This window comes from Tympanuchus pallidicinctus, unplaced genomic scaffold, assembly GCF_026119805.1.
Source record: "Tympanuchus pallidicinctus isolate F22 unplaced genomic scaffold, pur_lepc_1.0 scaffold3, whole genome shotgun sequence".
NCBI classification, from domain to species: domain Eukaryota; kingdom Metazoa; phylum Chordata; class Aves; order Galliformes; family Phasianidae; genus Tympanuchus; species Tympanuchus pallidicinctus.
In genome coordinates this window covers 88,806,127-88,832,863 of record NW_026294747.1, presented here as the reverse complement: position 1 = coordinate 88,832,863, position 26,737 = coordinate 88,806,127, and the positions used below count along the sequence as shown (strand labels likewise).

The following is a 26,737-nucleotide window of genomic DNA, read 5'->3' as shown; positions in this document are numbered from 1 at the left end:
ACTTTCATATCAATAATCTATAAATAAATAACCTAAACAAACAGTACCAAAACATCAAAGAGCTGGGCAATATATTTTAGTTAGTCAGATGAATTTAAAGTAAATTATGACATATTTTGACTTCAGTTAGTTAAGTTTGACATTAGAAGGTTAATGTGACTTAAAAGCAGTATTTTAAGCATACAGTAATGTGACTGCAGGTCTGAAATAGGATTCTGTCCTGCAGCACCAAAAATCACAAGTTTTAAATACCATTTTCTCTAAGCAAGCGGTCTTCTAGTTACTTATTCTTTTCTCTCTAAAAATATTACTACACGTTCTCTGCAAGACTACTGCACTTTTTGAAGGCTTACCTTCAAAAGAAGTTATTTCCCTTAAAAACCCGAACCTAGCAGCTATTCTGCTTTGATAATTAGCAGTTTAGTAACCATTGAAGTTCTTTTAGTCCAAGACAATGCAGAAACCCATTTACAATTCACTAAGAATAAAGCTCAGTATAGGTTCTACAAGCTGAAGTCAGTTCCTTCAGCTTTCCATTGCCTCATTGTTCATTTCCTTTCCGCAACGCAATCGTGACACATTTATCATCTATTTCTCTATCAATTCATTTTTGTGTGCACACGCACCAGACAAGTGTTCCTGCTCCTTACCTTAGAGAAGCTTTTCCTTCTGTCACTCCTTCAGTATGGGCAGGAATAACTTCAATTCCCAAGAGTTGAACAAACAGAACTGAATCCACACCAACTGGAGTCTGCTGTTTTATTTCCCTGCTAAGAGCCTGCCAGTTGGGAAATGCTGACCATCAAGCATAGGTCTTAATTACACAAATCCAGAAGCTGCTGCCAACCTTTCCCCATTGAGAAGCATTTGCTTTCTGGTGTTCTCGATGAACAGATTATCACTGGGACATAATTCACTGCTGCTATATAAGTAATTAAATGAAGAAACCTTTTAAACTCAAGGGAATTTTAATAGGTTACTTGCAAAATGTTATTGCAGGCAACAACTTGTACATGATTTTAGTTCCAAACCCACCAAAAAAATCATACAAATCAGCATTGTAAAAGTGTCAAATTAATGCCTTACAGGCTTTGCTGGCAGAATTAAGTTCTAAATTCTAGATGTGGGGAAATGTTACTCTTTTCATTTTTTTCCTTTTCCATGTTTTTTCTTAGAAAAATTTACAAGTGAAATATTACTACAAAACTTTTTATAAGGAATTTTTGCAAAACATTTACATTTTTTTTTTAACCATCAACTATTTTTCTGTTTCAAAATCATTATGTAGATTTAACACCCTATGCTGCACATCAATTCTTGCGGGATGACAATTCAGTGACATGCATAAAAAAACACCACAAGGCATTAAAATGAAGACTTAAATACAAATATTGTTGCAGTAAAACAGTTATAAAATTGAAAAATAGGACCTAAACATCATGCTTACCTAACTTTGACAAATTAACTTTTTCTCCTAGATTACACACTTTTATTACTGCTCTCATGAAAGAATGTGATAAATAATGACTTAACACCAATTTCTAATGTAATCGGCAACACATACACAAATCTAACCAAAGAAATCATATTGTAAGAAAATAACTATTCTAACACCGGAGTTCTACCATGGTAAATACACTTTGCACTGATAATTACAATAAAGCAAAACTTTTAACGGTGGCAAAGGGAATGAACAGTGAAATGCCATTAAACAAGATACAACTGCACATCTGTGCCCTATTACTTACAACAGCTATATCCCACTGAGTCAAATAAAGGACATTGAAATTTACGATCCTTTTAAGACAGAAAAGTGGATTCAGGATGCTTTGCAGAACAGACCATCAAAATGTTTCTAATTCCAGTGGTAAAATGTGCACCTGCTAACACAAGTTAACGTACTTTAGATGCTCAGAAGCCAACTAGATTTAGATTTTGATACTTCTAGATTAGGGATCCATTGCCAATTAAAAAGGATTTCAGTTTCCTATCAGCATACACAAGTATGCATGAAAAAATTACTTATGAAATGGTTGCGCAGAATGGTCACAACTTCAGCTTACAAAAATCATTAACCTCTAGGAAACATGGTAATAACATTAGGAAAGCTCTTCTTTGCATAAAGAAATGTATAGCACTGATTGTGAAGCATAATGATAAAATATATATTTGACATTTCATTTCCTATATAATAAAATTAACAGTTAATACTACCTAATGTTCATCTGTATTAAATGTAACATCTAATTGAGTCTGATGTTTTAAGTCCAGATACATCAGTTAAGAGTACTTTAAATAAAATATACAAAAAAATGTACAAAACCCAACTAAAATTTAAAGACTGTTACAAGTCTACAAAAGCTTTAAGAAACTTGAAATTTATAACCACAGTGTAAAATTGTTTTTCTTTAATCTCAAAGCTTTTTTTTTTTTTTTTAATGTAAACTGAAAGTATAAATACCTTCAGTTTGTTATTTTGCTACAAAGGGCTGGCCTAAAGTGTACACAGTGTAAACAATGATTGGTACTCCTCTTGCTTCAAAAATACACAAAACACCACAAGATTGACAAAGTATTCAGATGAGAAGTATAAGTTTTGAGAAAGAATGCAAAGGGTATCTGTTATGTGTCTCAAACCAACAGTTACCAAACACATTCTTCCTTCTTTAATTTTCAGGAAAAACAAACAAAAATCTTATCTTTCTTACACTGTACTTCCTTTTGTTACATTAAATATTTTGGCATATTTTTTGGGTTTTTTTTGTGTTTTTTTTTTAAATTGTGGTCATGAGAATTATCACCAAATGACTATATGTGTAAAAAGTTACATTTATGACTGTGGGAAATAATTCAAAATCCTGAGTATGAAATAGTTGGCCATCTTTCCTCCCTTTAAATGTGGGAGTTTTCACATACGAACTGCAGATTTCCATTGCTGCTGCTTTCTATATCCTCTGTATTCCTACTGATCCAATTCATCTGAAAACATGAAGAAACCTTTCGAATCAAAAGCCATATGAAGTGATAACTGTATTCCCCTTTCTCCATTTTGTTTTATGGTTGGAGTCTCAAGGTAAGACTCAATAGGTAACAGATATTTATTACCAGCCCAAGAAAGAAGAGAAAATAAAGAAAGTAAAATTTAGGGGAAATGAGAGAAAATTTTTACTTGTGCCTTTTTTGGTTAAAATGTGGTAATCAATTCTTCTCTTTGGCTATTAAGTCAAAGCATAAAGAACTCAGCACATTAACCACAAGAAAATAGCTAGTATCACAGAAAGAAGATACTGGAGAGTGATTTACAGCACTCATGGAGACAATTCTCTGATTGTTTCCACGAATTCTAACAAAATTAAAACATTTAAATATTGAGATTACTTGTTACCTATGAGTTAGAAACAGACCACTGATACTTTAAAATATGAAATATTCAAAATTGACCCAAATGTTGCCATATTCATTCTTCCTCCTACATAAAGACACCATTAGTTTTGTAAAATCTTATGTTAATATCTTTCTACGGTTGTGTTTCTTCCTACTGTATACACTAATTCTACATATTCTTAGCTCTCCAAAGAAAGAGAGGAATTAGAACTCACTGATTGTCATTTATACACACTACTACAATGTAGTGGTCAAAATAAATCTGAGGTCCACCTCAGATCCACCTCACAGCATGTATCATCCAGCTGCTAGTTGAGTAATTCTAAAACTCGAGAAAAGACGGCCAAAATAAACTAACACGTTCTGTGGACTGAGCAAAAACCTAAACTATTTCCCCTTTTGTTCAGTCTGTATTCAGTTTTGCTGTGCTTTATGGGAAAAGGATGTTATCATGAAAATATTACAAATTCATATTAAAAACAAAGTACCTTCATAAAATGATATTAACCCTAGTCACGGTCCACCCTGTTTTACATTGATATTATCTGATTTTACAAACACATCAACATACAATGCCAAAATAGAAGGGAAAAGTTCATTTAAAATCATTACATGATATACAGACATATAACTAAAAAAAGTACAGTATGGAAATAATATTTCCCCATCTGTTTATCCAGTACATCAATTTGCGCTGTTTGTATTTTTGAAATTTTGCCTTGTTGCACCAGTGTACACTTTCCATGCTGACCCTCCAACCTGGAACACTTACAGAAGTCAAGACTGATAACACAATTTCTTTCTCCGTAATCCACTTTACAAGCTCACTTCCATATCCTGAAAGGCATGTAAACTTAAGTGCAGCACTAGGCGTCCATATAAATTATCCTTTCAGAATTCTTCCATGTTTGTTGAAACATTAGGGGTTGCTGGGTTTGAATCTTGAGAAATGGCAGCAACAGTGACAATTCTTGGAGAACCAAGAACCTCAGTAACTGAAGAGTCCAGTTCTCCTGAGGTAACAATAGCAAGGGCTGTTCCACCACCCTTCTTGTTCTGATGAGTTTTGACATGTTTCGATAGATGGTCACTTCGCATAAACCTTTTAGAGCATTCTGGGCACTCAAATCTCTTTTCACCTTTTTTAAAAGAAAAACAAAACCAAAATATTAGCAAAAGAGCACAGAACAATTTTTGTTTGACCATTTCAATCTGACCCTTTTCTTTTGAATGTTTGAAATATTTTTCAAAGGATACAATGTTTTCTTCTCTACTTTGATTCTCAGGTCTTTTCAGATTTTGGCAAGCCATTCTTCACTATTAAAACATTCTTAAACATTTGCTATGCTCTGACTATCTAGTGAGTAGTTTGAAATTCAGATCACAAGAGAATTTGCCTCACCTCCCATAACTCTGACATACTAAGTAATGCTACTTGATAGCATTAAAAAAATACATACTTTTATTTAGATTACAATGATGTGAATCCCAGAGTTCCATGAATGTCTCATAAAAATGTATAAAAATCAAACTTGAGAGAAAAATTCACCATATTAACAAGTTCTGACAGTGTTTGAATATCATTAGGTTTCCTTTGAGTACAATCTTTTGCAGCTGTAAGTTTGAGGGGATTAAGAAAAAAAAAAACGCAAAAAGAACCTTTATTGAGGGCTAAAAATATGCAGGCTAATAACATTCTTAGTTTCTAAAAGGTCTGCCTTTTTAATCTGAACTGTTAGGAGAGCTTCCTTTATCATCATCTGAAATATCAGGGAAACTTCCCAAAGAGGAAACTGAAGCCCACCACTTCCTCCATTTTGAGCTCCTTTATTTATACGTAAAAGTATTTTTCAGAGACCTTGAGGCCTTCAATATCACTGTTTAAATGTGGCCACTACGATCCAGACACAAGCTATTATGTACGTAGAGAGGGGTGACCAACCTGTGTGGGTTCTTCTATGTCTTTGCAACTCATCGCTCCTTGTAAATCGCTTGCCACAAAAAACCCAGTTGCATATAAATGGTCTTTCACCAGTATGCCAGCGCAGATGCGCCCGAAGATGAGATGTCTTGCCATAAACTTTACCGCATCCTTCAATATGGCAGATATGTTGCTTCTTTTTTCCTGGCTCATTGCTGCTTCTAAAAAGATCAAATATAAACAGGTAAATAATTTTATTCCAAAACATTACTAACTGTTGTAGGAAATTACTTCATGATGATAGTTATAATCCCTTGTCTAAAAAGGAATATATAAACGTACTTTCCAGTAGACAGCACAAAAAGAAGTATACGACAACAGAAAATTAGAAGCCCAAATGACAAAGTGTGACAAGATGCATTAATAACATTTATACACACCTTCCTTCTCCCTCTCTGCAATTGGGACATGAGCACGCAACTCTTCTTGTTCTCTTGCCAGGTTGCACTTCCTGATCAGAAGCTTGTTGAGCTTGTTGCAGCTGCACTTGTGTTATCTGATCAGGACTAACAGCACCAATTCCTGCATTAGCAATGCCACCTACCGCTACAGTAACAGGTGCTATGGTAGCCTGCTGCACTTTTACTCCATCCTGCCCTTGCTGTTGACCTGTAAAATAAGGAAAAAAGATTCTACAATTTCTCAGCCATTTCAGTAAGAGTGCAAATTAATTTCATTCATCTTACAGAAAAGAAAATCCACTTGTAGTTAAGGGAAAACAAAAATTAAATCCAGCTATTTAAGCAGTGCCAGAAGGTGTACCTGCAAGCTTAGACGGCCCTGTTTAACGTAATTTCTTATCAGAACAATATGATGCTACAAAATGCTGAACAACACTAAGAAACGTGGACAAGTTTAACAAGTTCTCTTTTTCTCCCCTCAAAAGCTGAGATAATAAAATCTTAGAATTATTAAATCTATTTGCCTTGAAAAATACATCAGCATTCAGAAAACTAAAAGCTCAATTTGAAAGATGCTTTTATGACATATATAGAACTGTCTCCTCTCCTACAAACTGCATTGAATCACCACTGTGAAAGTTCCTATTTGGTTCAGAGAAAAAGAAATGTTATAGGACTAGATTTGAACAAGCTAGCATAGCAGAACGTTTTGTTTTGCAGAAGGAAATACATTTTTAAGAAGCCTACTGAATGAATTAAATGGAATTAAGACTGACTTGATGAATTAACAATTTAGTTTCATTGCAGAAGCTTATTGATCTCATCGACTTTCTCAGTCAAAGACATACAGGTTGATCGTTTTGATCTAAAGCAAAATAAGGAGTACTCTAGGCAAGAAATGAAGTTTCTTCAGCAGCAGAGTACTGCTGTATTTTCTTAAAAAGTTAGTATGTTAGTATCTGGGAAAATAACATGACAAATAATATGACACAGAGATAACTTCCAGCTGCAGTAGGACAACACCAAATGCCAGTCCTGCCAATAATAGAAACAGGACAAAAACCCATTAATATACTGCTATTTTCAAAACTTCATTGTCTTCATACAAATGTGAAGTAAAAGGAAACACAACTAACTGGTGCGTTAGAAACCAGCTGTAGTTCTCAGTTAGCCAAAGGTAAATACATTGAGAGAACTGGCAGATTCACTTGCAGTCTTTTGCAGAACATGAACTGCTCTCAGTGTACTGAAGAGACCCAAGATGCAAAATTTAATCCACAGGGCCAGCACTGCAAATGATGGCAGCCTAGCAATTGTCACCACAAAAGCTGAAGACAAGTATTGTGGCCTATGTTACTGTTATCACTAGCAGTTTTTAAGAACTTTTTTAGCTTCACGACTACTTCTAAAGTGAAGAGAGTCTAACACACAATTCTTTCTAGATCTGGCAATCTGCATTTATGAGAAAGTCTGCTTGGCATTTCTAAAAATCTTACGTTTTCCCTGATCTGACATGAACCAACTTTCAGCCTAAATCAAAGGACAACAACCACACAAGAGTCTTCTGACATCTCTTCATAATATTCAGCACCACAACTGACACACTTTACTAATCTTGCACATTCCCTCATCTTTGTCATTTGCTCTCCAATGCATACTTGTGTGGTCCATGTGAGGACCGCCTTGAACAACACGATACACCCTACAGCCTTAATCTATTTATTAAGCATAATGTAGCAATACATCTCAGGAGAAGCTGCTCATAGTAAGTGTACAGGAAACAGCAGAAAAAAAACAAAAAAAAGAAAATGCTGAAAATAAGGTTATATAATAAGCACAGTTACATGATAATTATATATATTCCTGCAAAGAAAACCCTGAGAAGTTTAATATTGTAATTCCTGGACTTTTCTTTTTTTTTTTTTTGGAACTCCTGAAAAAGCAGCCAAACAAGCTAGCACAACAGTAGCACACAGGAAAGAAAGAAATGCATCTGTTTTCCTCTTGTATTTAAAAAAAATTAAATTTATTCTTGTTCTAAGATAGTAAAATAAGTATACTATAGGTGAACTGAAATTGTTTTTTCTTTTGAAGAAAAATTAGAGATCTTCCTTCCTCCAAGAAAAAACACCAAAAAAAGCCCACCTAAAGCAATCAGAACATGCTCTTGTCTAGATCTTAAAGTGAAATCACTGTAGTCTTGAGTGATAGAGGGTTTTGATTTATTTTTTTTTTAAACTACATTCCAGGATCCACTAATGGAACACTACAGGCTTTGACTTTTACAATTGTACTTATTAAGGGAAGAAAAAAGGATACACAGCATGTAAAAAATTACTGAAAATGAAAGTCACTTGAGACCATGAGATTGACAAAAATGAGTACCATCATGAAAACAAGAAATTTTTAAGAACTTAAACCAGAAGAACAGTAGCACTACTTTGCTAGAGAAGAATATTAATCTCTGCAGTGAGGAGCTACAGCAAAAGCTGCAGCAATCACAAGAGATGGAGTAGGTTTATTAGGCCCCAACACTGCAACCTACTCTAGGGAATCTGCTTCAGCAGGGGGGTTGGACTATATGCTCTCCAGAGGACCCTTTCAACCCCTATGATTCTGTGATCCTGTGTAAGCAAACCTTCTACTGTCCCTTGAGATAAAAACAGAACTTAGATACACCACAGTACAATCTATGGAATGGTACGAGTGCTTATCAGTACAGGTAGCCAGATGAAATGAACTAGAACGTTATGAATGTACTGCTGCATTTTTTCTTCTTATCCTGATGGAGTCTTCACAAGTTGGAAAATAACAGTAAAGACAGATGAGGAATTGTTTGCTTGTTTGTTAAGTCGAGTTTATTGAAAAACACACAACACTTGAGGTATTAACTGTTGATACAAGTCAGCTAAAAGCATACAAAAACAAAATTGAGGTACTTTCTAGGAAAAAATAGCTGACTTGGTTATAAATTAGTTTGTTTATTTTAATAAAAAAAACGTGCTGATTTTGAAAACAGGTAGTTGAGATAATTATTATACACACAGGAATAACCCAGTGTCACTTTACATGACTTGTTACTAGGGCATAAAAATATCACTTAAAACCTTCTAAAAGTTCTGCTAAAATTATATTAAAATCTCTTAACATTATTTCCTTCTGATGCACTCCAAACCACAAGGCTCAGTATCACTGTACTTCACCATTCATAATCAAGCCTTGCAGTAAAAAAGCTCTCGTGTTTCAACACAGATTTCAGACAGAAGTCTAAACAAATTATTAAATAAAGGAACAAACAAAGTCACACTTCACTTCATCTGTGTTATTACAGATGAGTTGTCAAAGTAGTCACTACACATTTATACCTGCTTGTAGAAGACAGCTTTCCATAATATTCCTGTGACTTTTTTTTTTAAACAGTGATTTTTCTGAAACCGTGAAACAGTTCAGATCAACAATCAACAATCACTGAATTTGACCTACTGTACATGCTGTCTCAGGTCACTACAATATGCTACCATATATTACAACACTGACATCAATGACTTCATTTTATTCTATTTCTTTTGGATAGTAATCACTGCATGCTGTCCTGTGGTCAAATAAAACAACAAAGCAACCTGATATAGCATTTATTTTGAAAAAATCAAGTGCAGTAAGTCTCCCACTCATTAGAATATTGTATATGTGATTATGACTGAAAGTAGTTAAAAACATTACACACATTTTTTAGACTTCACAAATAGAAAAACCTACGTGACTTTAGTCACTAGCCTTAAACATTTAAGCAGTTAATACTCAGTATCACACAACACAGGATCACATAGTCTTCAGCATCACTTCATCAACTTCCAAAGCTAACTTACAAAATAAGAGCTCACATAACACAACTTAGATGACAAAGATAGAATGCATTAGCTATCTAGAAATGACTTCTACAGTGTGATTTACTACTAAAGATCACTGTCATTAGGCTTGGTTATCCATCACAAATGAAAACAAATTTCCTTTTATAAGACATTACACACACTCCTATTCTTGTTCTCCTGTAGTAGTAAGCATGAAAAACTATTCGCTGAGACAAGTAGGATAGAAAGGGAAAAGGCTTTAACTTTGATGATCCGCCGAAGCTTTAGAAAACAGATCTAGGAAGGAAGAGAAATTTAAGACTAAGGAGACTTCTAGTTTCTGGTACTCAGTTCCCCAGAACAATTTGCATAAAGTTCCTGTTGCTGCCGTGCAGTTATTATTCTGCAGTTAAAGAGATGGCAGCATTAATGACAGCAGCCTGAACCTTATTGCAAAATCTATAGCAAAATGTAGCTAGTCAGACTGATTACTGTTACAAAAACCAAACCAAAACAAACACAAGGCACTGTTTAACTGCACACTCTAGAAATGAAGAAGATTGCAAGCGATATTTATAACTCAGTGTGTATGACCATAGGACAACTAAAATAAAGTTAATGACAGGCTGCTTTGGAGGTGACACATCAACTCACCCATTAAAAAATTTGCCAAGACAATGCAGTGGGAGAAAGAAGTCTCACTTCCTCTTCTCCCCTGCACACCCCAACTGCAGTCTTTGCAATATTTCACAGTTACTCTTTCTTTTTCCAACATCACCCACTAGAAAGGTTTTAAACTGAAGAATGAAATGAAAATCATGTCTCTAAATTAAACATGAAAGATGGTGAGTCATTAAATTAATAAATTAAACAGTGACAGAGAGACAAAAGTGACTTTCAGTATTGACACAGAAGACAATGTTATTTGGTATTACTAAAACAGTATGCAGATAATACTGCCTCATCTTTTGCCTTGAAGAAGTGATTTATAAAGTTTTGATAAAGAAATGATAGACAATGGGAAATATTTCCCAGAAGAGAAACTGCACAATGGTTGATGCAAGGAACCCATGTGATCTTCAGAGAAAAGCAATTTGGAGAAAAAGGAATTGGATTCAACCGACTACTTCAAGAAACGTGGGCCATCACAGCACAATGTGGTCAGACATTACAGAAGCAGAAACAAATCCCAATGTAAACTGCAGCATTGCACTGACATCTTTCTTTTCTGACAATGCAACAAGTTTCTATCTTTTGTCTGTTGTCCAAGCTGGCAATATTCATACAATCTTGGCATCTTCTCTACAGAAACCTTTCTTCCCATGTCAAATGGAATAGTGTACCCAAAAATTAATGATGAGCATCAAATTAAGCAGCTTCTATGAAAAATACCACTTAAAAGTGTAAGGATTAAGACAGAAGAAGTTCATGAGTTTTCAATACCTTAAAGAATATTAAGTGTTTTCCCCTTTGCACAAGAATCATATTCATAGAATCATAGAATCACCAGGTTGAAAAAGACCTCCAAGATCATCTAGTCTAACCATCCACCTACCACTGATGTTTCCTCACAATACTGGCAAAACAAAGATACAATACAATGCTTAAGAAATTTCATGAAGATACTTTAATAACTTAAAAACTGCTAGGCTTCTTACAAGAGCATTAGCACAGCCTGAAGTTACCTCAATATCTTCAGACAGAAGAAAAAGGTTCCAGCTAGTATTACTTTTCATTTAACAGGAAGCCTATTTCACCTTTATTACTGTTAAACAACAAAGAGCTATGTCAAATACAACACAGAAAGACCTATACAGGAACACTGTAAGAAAATAAACATGGTGCTGCATTTGCACAAAATTTGGTATTGTACAACCAAGTAGAGGTTACAGTCAAAGCAAGGTAAGAACTTTGGTATTCTGGATTGCTGCTGTGATTTTAACAGGCTTCAACAGAAAAGAAAACATGCTCAATTTACTAATAAGGAGCAGCAATCAGAAAAAAAATAATCTTGTTATCCTACTGCTAAAGTTTGAGAAAAACTTATTTTCCTTTTTATTAAAAAAAACTCACCAACAATCAAATAAAGAAGCGTATTTGGAATAAGTGCTCAAGAACATTTCTCTGCAGACAGAAAATAGTAGTTCCCTATGTACTAAACCTCAGAGCAGACAGATAACTGAAAATCCAACTACCAACAGTGCTGCACAATGTCAGGTAAGCTGCATGCAAACTAATAGTAGATGCAAGAAACGCAGCCCTTAAAAGTTTAAGTGAACATCTCTCTGTATTCCACTACCACATCCCAATTCCCAGCTACATACAGCTCATAACCACAAAAGAATGTGTCTCAGTCCTTTCTTGCATCTCTTCCCCTTTACTTTAAAATGAATGGCAAGAGAGCAAAAGTTTGCTGACAGTCTCTACAATCCGACCAGAAGAGCTCAATACCTGACTAACTGTAACAATAAAGAAGCTACATACAGATCCTACACAATTCCGCCATACGGAAATCAAAATACTGTTCTCTGGAATTTCTCAGAAGTCTGTTTTTAGCATCTTGATTCCTCTTCTGAATATTACGATGCAAACAGCAATAGTTTGATCTTAAAAGCACAGAAGGAGGCTGAGAAGAAAAACAAACAAACAAACAAAAAAAACCCTCAGGTTTCAGTAGCCTGTCCTTTCTGTTTGTTTTTGCGTTTAACTATAGTTTAGCTAGTTAACATTTTATGTTCTCATGTCCATGCTAGACTAAGAGATTCATAAATGTCCTTGAAGTAAACATTTTGGTCACGTGTGATGCTATCTTTATATTGATAAAGATAAAAGCGTGCCTCTGTGCACAACAGGCATTAGTAAGCAGGTATGTACATGGAAAGTGGAAAATCCTTTGAACAGAAATGAAGTTTGCTGACTTTAGACTAATTCAGATAGCATTTGATAATTTGTTCAGAATAAAAAAAAAAATAAAATGTTGGTGATGAAGACTAATTTGTTAATTTATAATGTCATATTTTGCCTTTATCAGGCAAGGACCAGGAGAGCTACATCTTAAGAGCCATGCAAATCTGTAGGACAGAAGTCTTTGAAAGTTCTGCCAGTATTTCTGCAACATTGTTACCCTGTAAAAGTAAATCTTACTTGCTCTTTCTTTCTGATACAGAACAAATTGAAGAGCTTGATGTTTCACACATTTTCTTGCCAACAGCCAAGAGAACAAGTCAACCAAAGCCCATATCTTTCAGGGTTCAGTATTCAGAAAATTGGACACATCAGCACTTGAAACCATTCAATAAATTAAAGAAAGTCAGACTAGTACCTAACACATATGCCAAGCTGTTTTCCACTACAGGATATTAAGCAGCATTTTTTTTTTTTTTTTTTTTAAATAAGGATGATACTTAGTCTCCAAATTATCAAGATGACAATATGTGCTGGGATAAGAATGGCTTACCAATGACTGGCTGATCAAGATACGATGCTGTCAGCCAGCATCAGCAGTAGCAAACATCACACCTAACTCCATTCTTAACAAAAACTATTAAATCATACCCCAAGCAAAGCTGTTTCAGCAGATTATGGACGTCCAGAGCTTCTGTTCTGGTGAAAATTTCATGAGAAGAGCAAAACAACCATAACAATGACATTTCATACATAGCTCTGACTACTATGCTATAGCATATTAATAGAATAACTTTAACTAAATGTATTAATTTAAAAAAAAATTACCATTGAAAGATTAGTTGTTTCTTCATAATAATATTTTTTATACTTGAAATTAATGTTCTGCCTTAAAAACATGCTGTCCCATTACATAATATGTTAGATATTAAGTAATCATCATTAACATCCAACATTTTTAATGTACTAAAATAATAAGAGCCAATTTCTCACATCTACCACGATGAGAATCTTGTGAAGCAACTTTGTGACAATGCACATTGCACCAAGGAAGCTACTGAAATCAGATTTTGAGTATAATTTCTCTCTCATCTCTTTTTTCTCTTCCTTTACACAGCTGTAACAGACAAACAAGTAGTTGGCTTAATATGGGTTTAAGTCTACTTAGTCCATTTTGTTTTAAAATACTAACAATCTGATGAACTTGTGCAGTACTCATAATTGTATGCTTGCTTGTTAGTTCCTGAATAAGAAAATTCAACTAATTCTTTTCTTGCTGTATATACCCTGGTTTCTGACAACAGGATACAAGAGAGGTAAGGGCAAGAACTGATACTTTTAGAGATAACCTCTATTGTTGAAACACTCTAAGAATATAAAATAGGGAAATAGTTTTAATGATGCTTTTCTTTGAAAAGCTTAAGAACTAGCATCTAATTCTAGAAGATGACAGCATAGAAATAGCTCATTAGAAACTCGTTTCACCCTGCAGTTATGAGCAAAGCAAGTATTTTAAATACCTCCCCTTCCTGCTTTCCATGGAAGCAGCAATAAAGTTACACCTTGCTACTCACAGAAAAGGCAAGTGTTCTTTTATTGAGGCATTTTTACTAGATTATTCTCCATTTAGCTGAATGGGAAGATTGTACACTCACACAAAGTTCAGAATAGCATATCAATACTTTATTTTTAAACTACCATTGCCTATTCAAACATTTGCTGTCATCAGCAAGGTTTCTTGTTAAATTCCTTCTACCACTATTTTCAATTTCAGTTTAAGAAAATCCAACACAGCAATTTTGTCATTAGAAGACTAAATGCTTCTAATTACCTTGAAGCATTTGAAAAGAACACCAATACTGGAACATTTAGAACACGGAGGTTCCGCAACAGTTCTCAGCTAAGGCAACCTGAAAACAGATGCAAGTGACCTTTCTTGACTTTGGAAGAAGTACAGTAAGTTTTGATACTCTTCCCAACTACATCCCCAGAGCCAAGTAACATTAAAAACTGCAAAAGCTAAGCAGAAATCCTGCATTTCTTCTGCCTTTGTAGAAAACAGCTCAGTTCTTTGTACTTATCTTTCTTATTACAGATCCCACAGGTTTGTAGCTTGTGTTTCTTTCAAGGTGTTTGCCACAGCGTGCTTCCCAGTGAGCATCCAGGGAAACACTGGATGTTGTTCTAAAAACCTCAAGTAATCACCATACATTAGTTCCTTTGATTCTCACGCTGGGTAATTATATATGCCAGTTTGCTGCTATAAAAATATGGCTATTTTAAACCCTTTTCATGTTGTCACTGCCTATGGCTACCCCTCCTTGCTCAGCTCGCTATCTTATGACTCTATACATACTCATTGTCACACTAATATGAGCAAGGAGATCCAATGATTATATCGTCATGAAAATATACTTTCATTTAATTAAATAGATGTAATATTCTAGGACTTCAGGCTAAACCCCTTCCCTTCCTTGGTAACTAACACAAAAGAATGAGATACAGCAGATTGTGAGTTGTCCAAAGGATCATTCAATTTCTCATAATAGAAGAGTTTGAGAACACTAAATAAAAGGTGCTTAACACAACAATTAAGACAGTGTATTTATTTCAGACAAGCAGTGAACATGTAAAAAAAAAATAATTAAACGGACTAAAAAAAAAAATGGATAAGTTCATGGAAGAAAAATAATTCAAAGATCAAGTATAAGTAGCACTTCTGGCTCATGAAGATGTTAGCAGCAAATCACTTAAGAGTGGAAAGAGTATATGGGAAAAACGATTACTTTTGTATGTAATCAACATCAGATGTGATGAGAAACTAAATAATTAGAAACATCTTTGACTCACAGTCTTTAAGTTGCATGCATTTAATCTTGTATACTTTTTCCTATTTGAAACATTCTACTAAATTCTTTAAACTCTCCTGCGAAGTCTAAACCAGAATGGTAATAACATGTAAACAATCTCTTCTTTTTCTGAACAGCAAGTCAGAATTCGTGACTCACACAAGAAGAGTCAATAAAGAAGCAAAGGGAAAACAAAGCACAAGATGGATGTAGACAAATCTGAGAAATACAAGACAGGATGAGAACTGAGATGCTGGCAAACTGTGCAACTGCTAACAGCAGCAGAATGAAAGTAGGTTGTCAAGAAGGAAAATAGCCTTAGAAACTCACATTACTAGAAATTATGAAAGCAAAGAATGAGGCTCATGACATTTTTTCAAGCATCCTAATGACAACACTTAGTATTGAACTCACATTATCATTAACAACTGCTTTAGAATCCACAGCACATCCTTATAGAAGTCTCTTAAAACTCCCCAGTTGCAGTACTGCCAGGCAGCAAACCTTTCCACTGAACACAAGCCATTCCTCCATTTTGTTCTGATGGACGAACTACCAATTCCTCATCATTCAGGCCACATCAATGCTCATCTTAAAATGACTTCAGTCACAAGGTGGTGGGATCTGGGAACTCTTGCTTAAAGCAAGTAAATAACAAAGCTGTAATTTTTATCTTCATGTTTTTAAAACAAAAACAACTCAGTAAGAAAAGCTAAACATCATATAACAAAATTATTTCAAGAAATGTAATTAAGATAGACGCAATTTCAACCTATTAACTCTTTTTCCTAAGTAACTAAGTTATTCTGTAAAGCCACTGTTCACACCAATAGGAGAGGATCTATATATTCCTGCTGCCAGCAAAAACAATGAACAAGTTCAAAAGAAGCTTGAGACCTCTACTGACCACCCCAGTATAAGAACAGGCAGAACACAAAACCCTTACAGACAAAATATGAATTGTCACCATTTTCTTGCAGTATGACTGGTCTTAATAAAACTGATGTTTTATTTCACCCCATATTCATCAGCACCCACAAATACTCATGCTATCGTTAGTACAAATATACTCCAAGATCAACACATTGAGGGATGAAGTAAATTAGTTCACCAAAAGGAAATGGCTTGACAAATTATTCTTCTTAGAACCATCTAATACTAAAACAAATTACTTTTGTCAATTAACACATTTGGGCAAATAAAAGGAATTGAAAATAGGCTTCAAAAAGGCAAAGGCTATCTTATTTTAAGAGACAGGGAGAATCTTTTGATCTTGCATCCACACCTATCGCAACAGAAGCTTTGAAAAAAAGGCAAGAGAATTGTCTATTACCTGCATGAACCCAAGCTTATTTGGGACAAATTCAGGAAGTCACCATCTATTTTACTTCTGATTAATACCACAGACTTTCCATTCCACAGGGAATCACATATAAAACATGAACTCAGAACACAAAAATGCACTTCACTTTGTACAGAACTAGCTTGCTTAAAGGCTATGACTGGTACTAATCTCACAGCAAGGCAGGTGTATACAGATCCCTGCACGTTCAAGTGATCACAGTTGCATTTAGGTTTGATTAACTTTTAAATAAATCACTATTCACAGATCTTGCTTTAAAGCTCAAATAGTTAGTTTCTACATCTTTCTCATCCAGCTTTCTCCCCCTGCCCCCTTCTATTTTTAATTCTTCTTTTGACTGACACTTTCTACATTTTTTTTCTGTAAAACTTCACAGACCCTTAGGGTGGTGTGGACAGGAAGTCATGCCTGAAAGTCACTTGGTACAATGTCACTGCTCACTCAAGCAAGGCCACTCTACAGCTGGCTGCCAAGGAACATGGGTTTTGAAGATCTCCACACATGGAGACACCACAACCTCTCTGGGCATCAGCACTCAGTCACCCCCACAGTTAGAAGTAACTTTCCTCTTCACTGATACTGAATGAATATTCAGCTGCAGTGTGAAAGTGAAAAGATAAGAACTCCTTTGCTTTTGCCTTGCTTTTTGACATATAGTTCAAAAGCTACCAGAAATGACGTGCTTGAGCTTTTAGCTTAAAAAACAAAAAACACCAAACATTTATTCGCCTTCCTTGGTTTACAACAGAGCCCATACATCTTGAGACAGGAAACAGTAACAAATTTAGAGAAATTAACCAAAATACAGCTTTTACTTGAATTTTTTTTCTTCCCATTGTGAGATTTGTCTCTATTAGAATTTAGCATGTTAAAAAAAAACCAAAAACACCTCAAAATATCTAAACAGGTTTTCCCAACATAGTTCTCTAGCTTAACATTTCCATATTAATTTTAAGCTAAGCTTGTTATTTGCATTGAATTACTTAAGAGTTATACTGCTTTACCTACCTTACCCTTTTGTAAAATAATTTGGAAAAACAACGTTCATAAAACAGAAATATGGCACAAATAAAAGAACAGTTATTTCAGAGATACACTTATTGTTGTTTTATTATTATTATCCCCTGAAAATCAGCTGGTTGGATCAGTTTGGTTTGCTCAAAGGATAGAGAGCCTTCTTTCTTTTCTCCTAACAAAGCTAAAGCACCTGAATCAATGGACGGGTTGAATTCTTCACAATCTCTTCCCTGACACTTTCTGGACATCCTCCATACTGCTCATTTCTAACACCTACTTTCACTGCTCACTTGTAGCAAATGGTCAACTTCTGGAAAGTCCAATTAACACACAAAAGAGTTGACATTGACAATCTTAGGTACTGCAGAAAAAAGAATGGAAATATCAGTCCGCAGATGTTATGACAGAAAGTCTTCTAAAAAGTAAACTGCTCAGTTAACAATAGCAAAAACTTCAATTTAAAAATACAAAAGAGCAACAAAAAAATGAATTTGAGGAAGCTAATAGCCCTTAACAAGTCAGCTTATTCTTTATAATTGGCAAGCAGTTTAGACGTTAGCATGTTTAAAGAACCATAGAATCATTTGAGTTGGAAGGGACCTCTAAAGGTCATCTAGTCTAAGGAACAGGGACACCTACAGCTAGATCATATTGCTCAGTGCCTTGTCCAGCCTAATCTTGAACGTCTCCAAGGATGGGGCATCCACTACCTCTCTGGGCAATCTGTTCCAGTGCTTTATTACCCTTATCATAAAAAGCTTTTTTCTTACAACCAATCTAAATCGCTCCTCTTCTAGTTTGAAACCATTTCCCCTTGTCATATCACAACAAACCCTGCTAAAGACCCTGCCCCTTCCTTCTTATAGACCCAGTGTATAATCAAGGAATATATAACAAAGATGTTATAATTACGAAACAAACAAGAGAGGTTAGCAAAGCAGATTATAACAACAAAAAGAGAATAGGTAGAATGCTTACCTGTGTTCTGGGCTCACTGCAAAACTCCAGAGGAGGGATCTCCAGGAGAGATCCTTCCCTACTGGTAGTCAGCTCTCAAATTGGTCTAGGAGAGGTGCAGCCAGGCTCCCTCCTTCCGGCAGCACAGGTGAATTGCCTTCACCTGCGCTCCCATGGCTGACTCATTGCTCACCTCAGGTGATCAATCAGAGGTTCAGGCCGTGATTCAGCAGTTCCCATACACCCTCCCTTTAGATACTGACAGGTTGCAGTCAGGTCTCTCCAGACTGAGCAGACCCAGCTTTCTCAGCCTGTTCTCACAGAGGAGGTGTTCTATCCCTTACATCATTTTTATGGACCTCCTCTGGAGGCACTCCAACAGTTCTATGTCTCTCCACATCTGGACGCAGCACTCCAGGTAAAGTCTCACCAGTGCAGAACAGAGGGTCCTATATTCACTGGCTTGCACAAGATCTCCTGCCATCAAAGCAGTCAGAGGCAATTCAGATGGCTTCCCTCTCAAGCAGGTAGTGCCACTAGCATTTTAAAGAGTTGAGAATCTGACTGTTAAAATGAGGAGCCAGGTAAAAGAAATTTCTAGAGTACTTTTTTCTTTCTCTGCTGAAGAGTACTTGGTAGTGGCTGGAGATCCACATGGGTAATCACAGCCTCTGCTCTTTCTCTTGCCCAGACACAGGCCTACTTACAGAGAAAGACTAAGGCTTTGAATGCCTTAGTTCATTGGTTTGGACAGTTTCTAGCTCCAATTCTGTCTTCTTTCCTCAGAGGCAGCCAATAACCTTCTTTTTCTTCAAAAAGCTAAGAAACCTTTTTGTTCTTAGTTCTAACTGCAAAGCCCTAGTACCAAGCTTGATATTAAGATGATGTTAACTGGAGTTAATTGATCTGAGTGGATTTATCTCTGCTAAAGGTTTGTTTTATAGTTACTTGACAAACATAGGCACAGTACTTAATTTTTTTATTTCATAACCATCCCTTAGTTGAATACTTGATATAGCAGTAAAACAGTGCTGCACATCATGTTCTCCTTTCCATGCCACTCTGCTCCAGAACTGGTAATCAGGAAGTTTCACAGTAGACATAACTAGAGAAGGAAATTGTAACTTAACTCTCACATTCTCAAAGTTCTTTATTAGAACCTCAGTTCTTAAGAAGGAGAAACAGAACTTCAGATAAGGAGGAAAGATTGGCAGATTCACAGCTGCTGATATCAAAGTGCTACAGAAGTAGCTTATCTAAGTTGGTATGGAATTCAATGGTAATACAGTTCAAGTTTAGTTAACACACAAACGCTCTATGACTAAGGCTTCACTTCTCTAGGATCACACTTCTGATTAATTCTCCTTCCTTCATCCTCAGTAACAAATCTAAATCATCACAGAATAAAATGAATCATAAAATGACTTGGGTTGGAAGGGATTCTGGAGATCATCTAGCTCCAATCCCCTATGGGTGGGGTTGCCACCATCTAGAATCAGGCAGTCCAGGGCACATCCAACCTGGCCTTGAACACCTCCAGAGATGGGACATCCGTCATTTCTTCGGGCAGCCTGTTACAGTGCTTCACTACCCTCTGCATAAAGAATTTCCTCCTAACATCTAACCTAAACCTGCCTTCAAGTTTAACGCCGCTCCCCCTTGTCAATCTCAGATCATGTACAAGGGCTGCTCCAAAAATAATGCCTCCTATTTATTATGTTGGCCCATTACATCGGGGGGGATACTGGTAGTATGACAGTAGAGACTAAGCCTTCCCATCAGTATTCCCTTACATTTTGTTGGCGTGCAACAGATGGCAGCAGCAGGGCAGTCTGACAAAATGGTGTCTGATATGCAAGTGCACATGAAGCAAAAGTACAGAATTGAATTCCCCCATGGAAAAAGAATGGTACCCACTGACATTTGACTGATGCTTGCTGAACACTTATATCCACAAAACAGTGAAAGTGAGCACAGTGAGGTGATGGGTAGTGCTTTTCAGAGGTGGTGACAGAAACAGTAGGTCACCTCCATTGGCACATATTGTTTCTAGAAGAGTGGTATGCAGACTCCTGTTCATCACTGGCAGAAATGCAGAGGTAATGGTGGTGATTATTTTGAAAAATAATGTTTTGTAGCTCAGAATTTGCTCTATCAAATACTATCATTGTGCTCTATGTTTCTGCTAGTTTCCATTGAAATAAAAAAGAGGCATTACTGTCAGAGCAACAGATGTAAAAAGTTGCTCTTCAAATCTACTCTCCAGAAGAGACCACACACAATCAGAGGTGCAGACAAAGTAACTGAGTAAGATGATATCCAGAATACTTTGTTTGAATAGCTACATTTGTAACCCATTAGTAAGCAGAGAAGAAAAAAAAACCTACTAAGAGCATATAGGAAAATTTCTTCTGTCCCACCCCCAAATCTGCTTTCAAAGCAGGACTTCCATTCCTCTAAACCCTTATTACTTTAGAGTAAGATCAGCCAACCAGCACCTTCCCATCCAGAACAATTTTCCAAGGCAAATTATTCCGCAAAATTTTGTAGAAGTTGGTCAGTTCCCATGAGCTGAAATTTCTTTTTGAAGCATTACAGCCAAACGCAAGGTCAAGCTTTTAATTCTCAAACCCCAGATTAACATTTCTAAAACATTCCTTAAATCGACCAAGTTGAATGCATCCAACCCAACTCTCCGTATTTCAACATCATTAACTGCTAAAGAGCACTAAAACTGATAAAATTCTTCCAACACCAAACTTCTCATTATCAGCATTTGTTTAGCCTCTTCAGAAGTACTTAAACCAAACGGTACAATCCTTTCCATTGTTTATATCATAGCGTATGACTACAAAAAAAAAAGATCGAGACAATATGATGCAACTATTCACGTAGACTAGACACTAGAAGCTTTTCCTTACAGTTTCATGATATAACAGATTGTAGTTGGGTTGCTGACAAAAAGTTGTTTATTAGAAGTAATAAAATAGAAGACTTCTGCTTATATGAAGTAAAATCAAGTTCTTCTAAGGAGTTTACAAATTGGCAAAGAGAGCCCCTAAAATGAAAGCTTGCAAATTTTACATATGAAGTTTTTCCTTATGGGTCACTGCAGTGCTCTTGTGCAGAACTTTATGATTAAATTCTCTATTCTAGCCCAGAACTTTTTAATAGCTTCCTCCCCAAGATTAGGCCAGCATAACCAAGCAGGTATTTCAGAATGCATATCAAAAGTTCATCATGAAGTATCAATATACAGTTACAAGGTTTTTGTTTCCTTTCTTAAAACAAAGATTAAGTCATTGAAACCACGTTGTGAGTAAGCATACCTCATTCCATTCAATCTTTTTATAAAACTCAAACTTTTGAGGGCACAATGTTAGGAGTTAGTAGAGAATATAATGAATTTCAACATAAACGCGTACCCTGACACAGGATTTCCTTTTCTGTCATTTTCCTCATCCTACATTTCCCCATGCACAGAAAAGTAATATTGCTGGAAAAAGATTCTGCATTGCTAGTTGTTAATAATTTTTTTAAAACATATAATATCTCTCAAGTCTCCTATTCTCTCCCAAACACAACAGTTTTCTTTTTATAAACTATCCTTAAATGATCCTTTTCTCTGTCTTAGCAAATACAAGTAGTTCTACTTAGTTGATATAAGTGGAATATTAGCTCAATGCCTAGAAGTGCTAGCTATTTTAAAATCTGAATCTCAGTGATAAAGTCTCAGAAATTTCAAGTCTACTACACACACACACAAAAAAAAAAAAGCCTTTGAAAGTATTAAAAACTGCCTAGCATCCTCACCATGGTAAAAGAACCAACCAAAACCCCACTATTTCAAAAACAAACAAACAAAAAACAACCAATGCAACACTTTGTCAGATCACTCACCTGCAACACTGGTAATAGTAACTGGAACTCCTTGAACTTGAACACCTGCAGCACCAAGGTTGGCAACACTTACTGTTTGAAGATTAGGTACTGAAGCAAGCTGGGCAGCATTCAGGGTGATCGGGGTACCAGCAACAGCCACTGGAGCAATTTGGGCAATGGTTGTGCCACCACTTGAAGACACAGGAGTAATGGTGAGTTGCTGGGGTAACCCAGCGTTCTGAACTTGAAGATTTGAAAGGCTTTGCAGATTCTGAACCTGTACAGTCTGCCAACTGATCTGTCCCGATGGTGTTAAAGTTGGAGCCCGGATGAGCACCTGAGTTGGACTTACTGCCTGCAGCTGAACATTCTGCAAAGACTGCTGCTGGATGGTCTGTATAGTTTGCCCTGACTGGAGCTGAAATGACTGTGGAGGAATGGCCTGTATAATCTGCTGCTGAGGCTGCTGGATCTGTATCTGCTGTAGAATAGGTTGACCTACAATCTGTACCTGCTGAAGGGAACCTGACTGATCCTGAACATTCTGTAATCCATTTGACTGAAGCTGACTGGAGCTTTGGGCTTCAGAGTCTGTTGCAGTTGTTTGAGATTCTTCCGTTGGCTGCTCTGAACTGCTGCCTGCTGTGCTTGTGTACTGGCCTGTTTCTGCAGAGCTTACTAAGGTGTCACTGCTAGTTAGAGATGTTGAAGCAGTAGTCGTAGAAGTGGATGATGAAGAAGGAGAGTCTGGCATTGAGCTAACAGAGGCAGAAGTGACCGGTGTAGATGCCAGCTGACTTCCATTGGAAACTCCACCCTCTGTGGATTGGCCAACTTGACCTGAACTTCCTCCAGCTGCCATGTTGTTTATCACAGGCAATGCTAGGGTTACTCCACCAATGTTTATAGGTAAAGTTGTCACCACTTGTGCCTGAGTACCAGGGATGGTTTGCAATTGCAGTGGTATGGAAACACCAGGCCTGATTTGGACTGGGACCGTCTGATTTGCTAGGTTCTGAGCAATAATATTCCCCGAAGCTGTCCTATTTGAAGCCGTGAGGATAGCTTGATTATTTCCTGCAGGAATAAGCTGAATTTGACCCTGTATATCTTGTAGACCAGTAGCATTTGCAGGATTGATTTGAATTTGTTGACCTTCTGTTGTCTGAATCTGTGGTATCACTTGATACTGGACACTACCACTTGGATTTTGTACTTGAATGACTTGAAATTGTCCAGGGGTTGTTGCAGAAGAATTGCCCGATTTAGTTTTTGTAGGAGATGCACTCCCATTGTTACTGCTGGAGGGACTTGGTGTGCTTGAGGCAACGGAAGATCCCTGTTGAGCAACATTATTGTCCTTTGAAGCAGAAGGAGATGCAGCAACAAGCTGCCAAGAGTTTCCAGCGAGCTGAGTTGTTACTAATTCTAACTGTTGTGGCTGATTTTGAAGCTGCACCAACCCTTGATTTGGATCTATAATAATCTGCTGCTGTCCAGTTGCTTGATTCTCACCAGGAGTTCCTATTTTGCTGCAAGTGGCTGCTAGCAAAGCAAGAGGTGAAGGCTGAGAATCCTACCCAGAAAGAGAGAAAACAGAACAGATTCAGCAGAAAAGCATGGGCATTAACCATCAAAAGTAAGCATCCAGATTTACACAGAAAGTAGACAAAAACATGCTTCTGCATAGAGACCAATGATACAGCTCTGAATAAGGAAGTATATGTTTCTGTAAATAATCTTTAAATACAAGCCAATGATTATCAATGAGTACGTGACAACATATGTGCTTGCTCATCCAGTGTTTTTTTTCCAAAAATAAGGGCAAATTTTATAAGGACCTCTATTATGTGGAAAGCAGCTCATTGCTGCATACCGCAATCAAGAAGTACATCAAGACAGTAAAAATACTGCACTCCAACAACTAGGCTTCACCCAATCCAAAGAAAGATGCTCTCAGCAGGAAATGCTGCTAGCTGAACACTTAATTTTAAACGCTAATAGTTTGTGCACTTCCCAATTTGGGAGTGAGTGCTTTACCTGTGAGCCTCCAGTTTTCCCTTTTTTATTATTATTGTTGTTATTCTCTGCCTCGGGAGATTTCTCTCCCTCTGTGGGCATAGTTTCCTCCTTCTTTTGATCTGCAAAAATATCAAGTGTAACAGGTTAATTATTCACCTTCATTTATACAATAACAAAACCTACAAGCGTATCCTTTTTGGTTCCCAGCTTCTCACCCGTATCTCTCCGTAAAAACAACGGCGCAAACCATTATTACAAAAGAACCGAGTCCTGAGAAACGTGGTTTGAAACCCAACCCATGGGGGCTGGAGAGTTAACACCCAGAAAGGGGAGGTTTGGTTTCCTCTCCCGGAGACAGCAAGAGAAAACCACCCACAACCCTCCTCCTCCTCCTGCCCCCCGAAGCATCGGCCACTGAGTGGCCGTCGATGCTTCAGGGGGCAGGAGGAGGGTTGTGCATGGGAGGGAAGGAGGGAGGCAAAGAGAAATGAAGGAGGGAGGGATGTGCACGGGAGGGAGGGCTGCGAAGAAAGGGGGAACGGAGGAGGGCGGCACGGCGGGAGGAGGAGAAGAAAGGGGGCGCGGGAGGAAGGGCGGGGTGAGCGGGGGGACCCGGGGAAGAAACGGGGGGACGCGGGAGGGCGGGATGGAGGGGACGGAGGGTGGAGGGAGGAGCGGAGGGAGGGCGGGAGGGGTGTGCTCGGGAGGGAGGAGGGAGGGGGTTACATACCGCTCATCCCGCATTAATGCCCCGCTGAGGCGCCGCTCTAGGGGGGAGGAGAAGGAGGAGGAGGAGGCGGAGGGTGGGGTGGGGGTAGCGGGGAGAAGGCCGGTCGCAGCCGGAGCGGGGAGGAGCGGGACGGCCTATTTTTCCACGAATGGCCGCCGCTGGGCTGTGGCGTAGCTCCTCTCTCTCCGCCCGCCGCCGCCGCCGGCCTCAGCCCCGCCGCTTTGAGTGACAGTCGCGGGCCGGCGGCCGCCGCCGGGGGGAGGGCGCGCGGCGGCGGGGCGGGGCCCGCCGGGGCCCAACCGCCGCCCACTGAGGAGGAAACCGAGCCCTGCCGCCAGCCCCCGGCCGCCCCTCGCGCTCTCTCCGCCTCAGCGCGGCTCCCCACGCCGGAGGCTGAGGGGGCGGGGCGGAGGCGGGACGCGAGCCGGGCCCGGCGGGCGGCAAGGCAGCACAAGGGCGGCCTCGGCCTTCTTCTCCTCCTCCCGCTCGTCTCCGGGCCGCGCGGCGGGGGGCGGGGCTGCGCGGCGCGCGCGCTCGTGCGGCGCTTTGACAGTGCGGATGGGTGGGGGGGCGGAGGGAGGCGGGAGGAGGGCGGGGCCTGCGGCACCGAGGGGCGGGGGGAGGCCGAGACCTCGCTGCCGGCCTGCCCGCCGCGGCTCGGGCGCCGAGGGAAGGGGGAGCGCGCGAGTGCACGCCAGCGGCCAATCCAGCGAGGCGGTGGGCGGGGCCGCGCGCCGCACTGACCAACCAGGTTGTGCGCGCCCGCCTCGCGTTCCCCTAACTGACAGCGCGCGGGAAGCTCTGGCGCGGCTCTCGCTGTGGCGGGCCCCCGCCCTCCACGCTGGCCCCTCTCCTCCGAGAGACTTCCGTGGTTTCCATAGGGAAGCCGAGGTCCGCTCTCCCTTCCCAAGTTTGCACCGGCTGGTGGAGCTGACGCTCTCTAGGCGCACTGCTTGGGGGGGAATGGCTGCAGGGACCTCTTCCCCACCTGCCGGGCATATTTCTCACAGCCGGTGGCAAGGGGGCGGGGACAAGCCACCTCCCCATTGGCTCAGCTGCGATGGGGACGCGCGCGGCACGCCGGGATATGTAGTCCTGGGTGAGGGGCTGAGGGGCTGCCGCGTGGTGGGGACGCATGCGCAGAGCGACAGGTGTTCCTGGGCGTCCGGCTGACTTGCGGGCCTAGGCCGGGCGATGTGCGAGGGGGAGGCGGTGTCTGCGGCGGGCTGGGCTGGTCAGCGTCACAATAAAAACGTTAATTATGGTTGTGTCTTTGGTTTTCTCGGTAGGGTTTCCTCCAGTTCTCCGTGGCATTCCCCACTTTCCCATGACTGTTTCTGGAAGATACCTGGTTAAGTTGAAACTGGCCATGATGTGATGTGGTGGAAGAGATGATGAG

The 26,737-nt window shown here is 38.8% G+C and overlaps 1 protein-coding gene across 1 annotated transcript; it reads right to left on the bottom strand.

Moving 5' to 3' along the window:
* Positions 1–745: 745 nt before the first annotated feature.
* On the bottom strand, positions 746–25,550 carry SP4 (Sp4 transcription factor). The gene is made up of 6 exons (XM_052693724.1): positions 25,339–25,550; positions 24,627–24,727; positions 22,605–24,162; positions 5,746–5,974; positions 5,327–5,526; positions 746–4,523 (listed from the first exon to the last, which is right to left on the bottom strand). Exons 1-6 carry the CDS (start codon positions 25,343–25,345, stop codon positions 4,276–4,278), a joined length of 2,343 nt encoding a protein of 780 aa, XP_052549684.1. The 5' UTR covers positions 25,346–25,550; the 3' UTR covers positions 746–4,275.
* Between the last annotated feature and the right edge of the window lie 1,187 nt (positions 25,551–26,737).

What these genes read in the sequence shown, in the direction of transcription:
- SP4 (XM_052693724.1), bottom strand. An exon ending in GGAAAACTGGAGGCTCACAG is followed by an intron (nt 24,163 to 24,626) that starts GTAAAGCACTCA and finishes CTTTCTGGGTAG; the next exon opens with GATTCTCAGCCTTCACCTCT. An exon ending in TGCAGAGAGGGAGAAGGAAG is followed by an intron (nt 5,527 to 5,745) that starts GTGTGTATAAAT and finishes TGATCTTTTTAG; the next exon opens with AAGCAGCAATGAGCCAGGAA.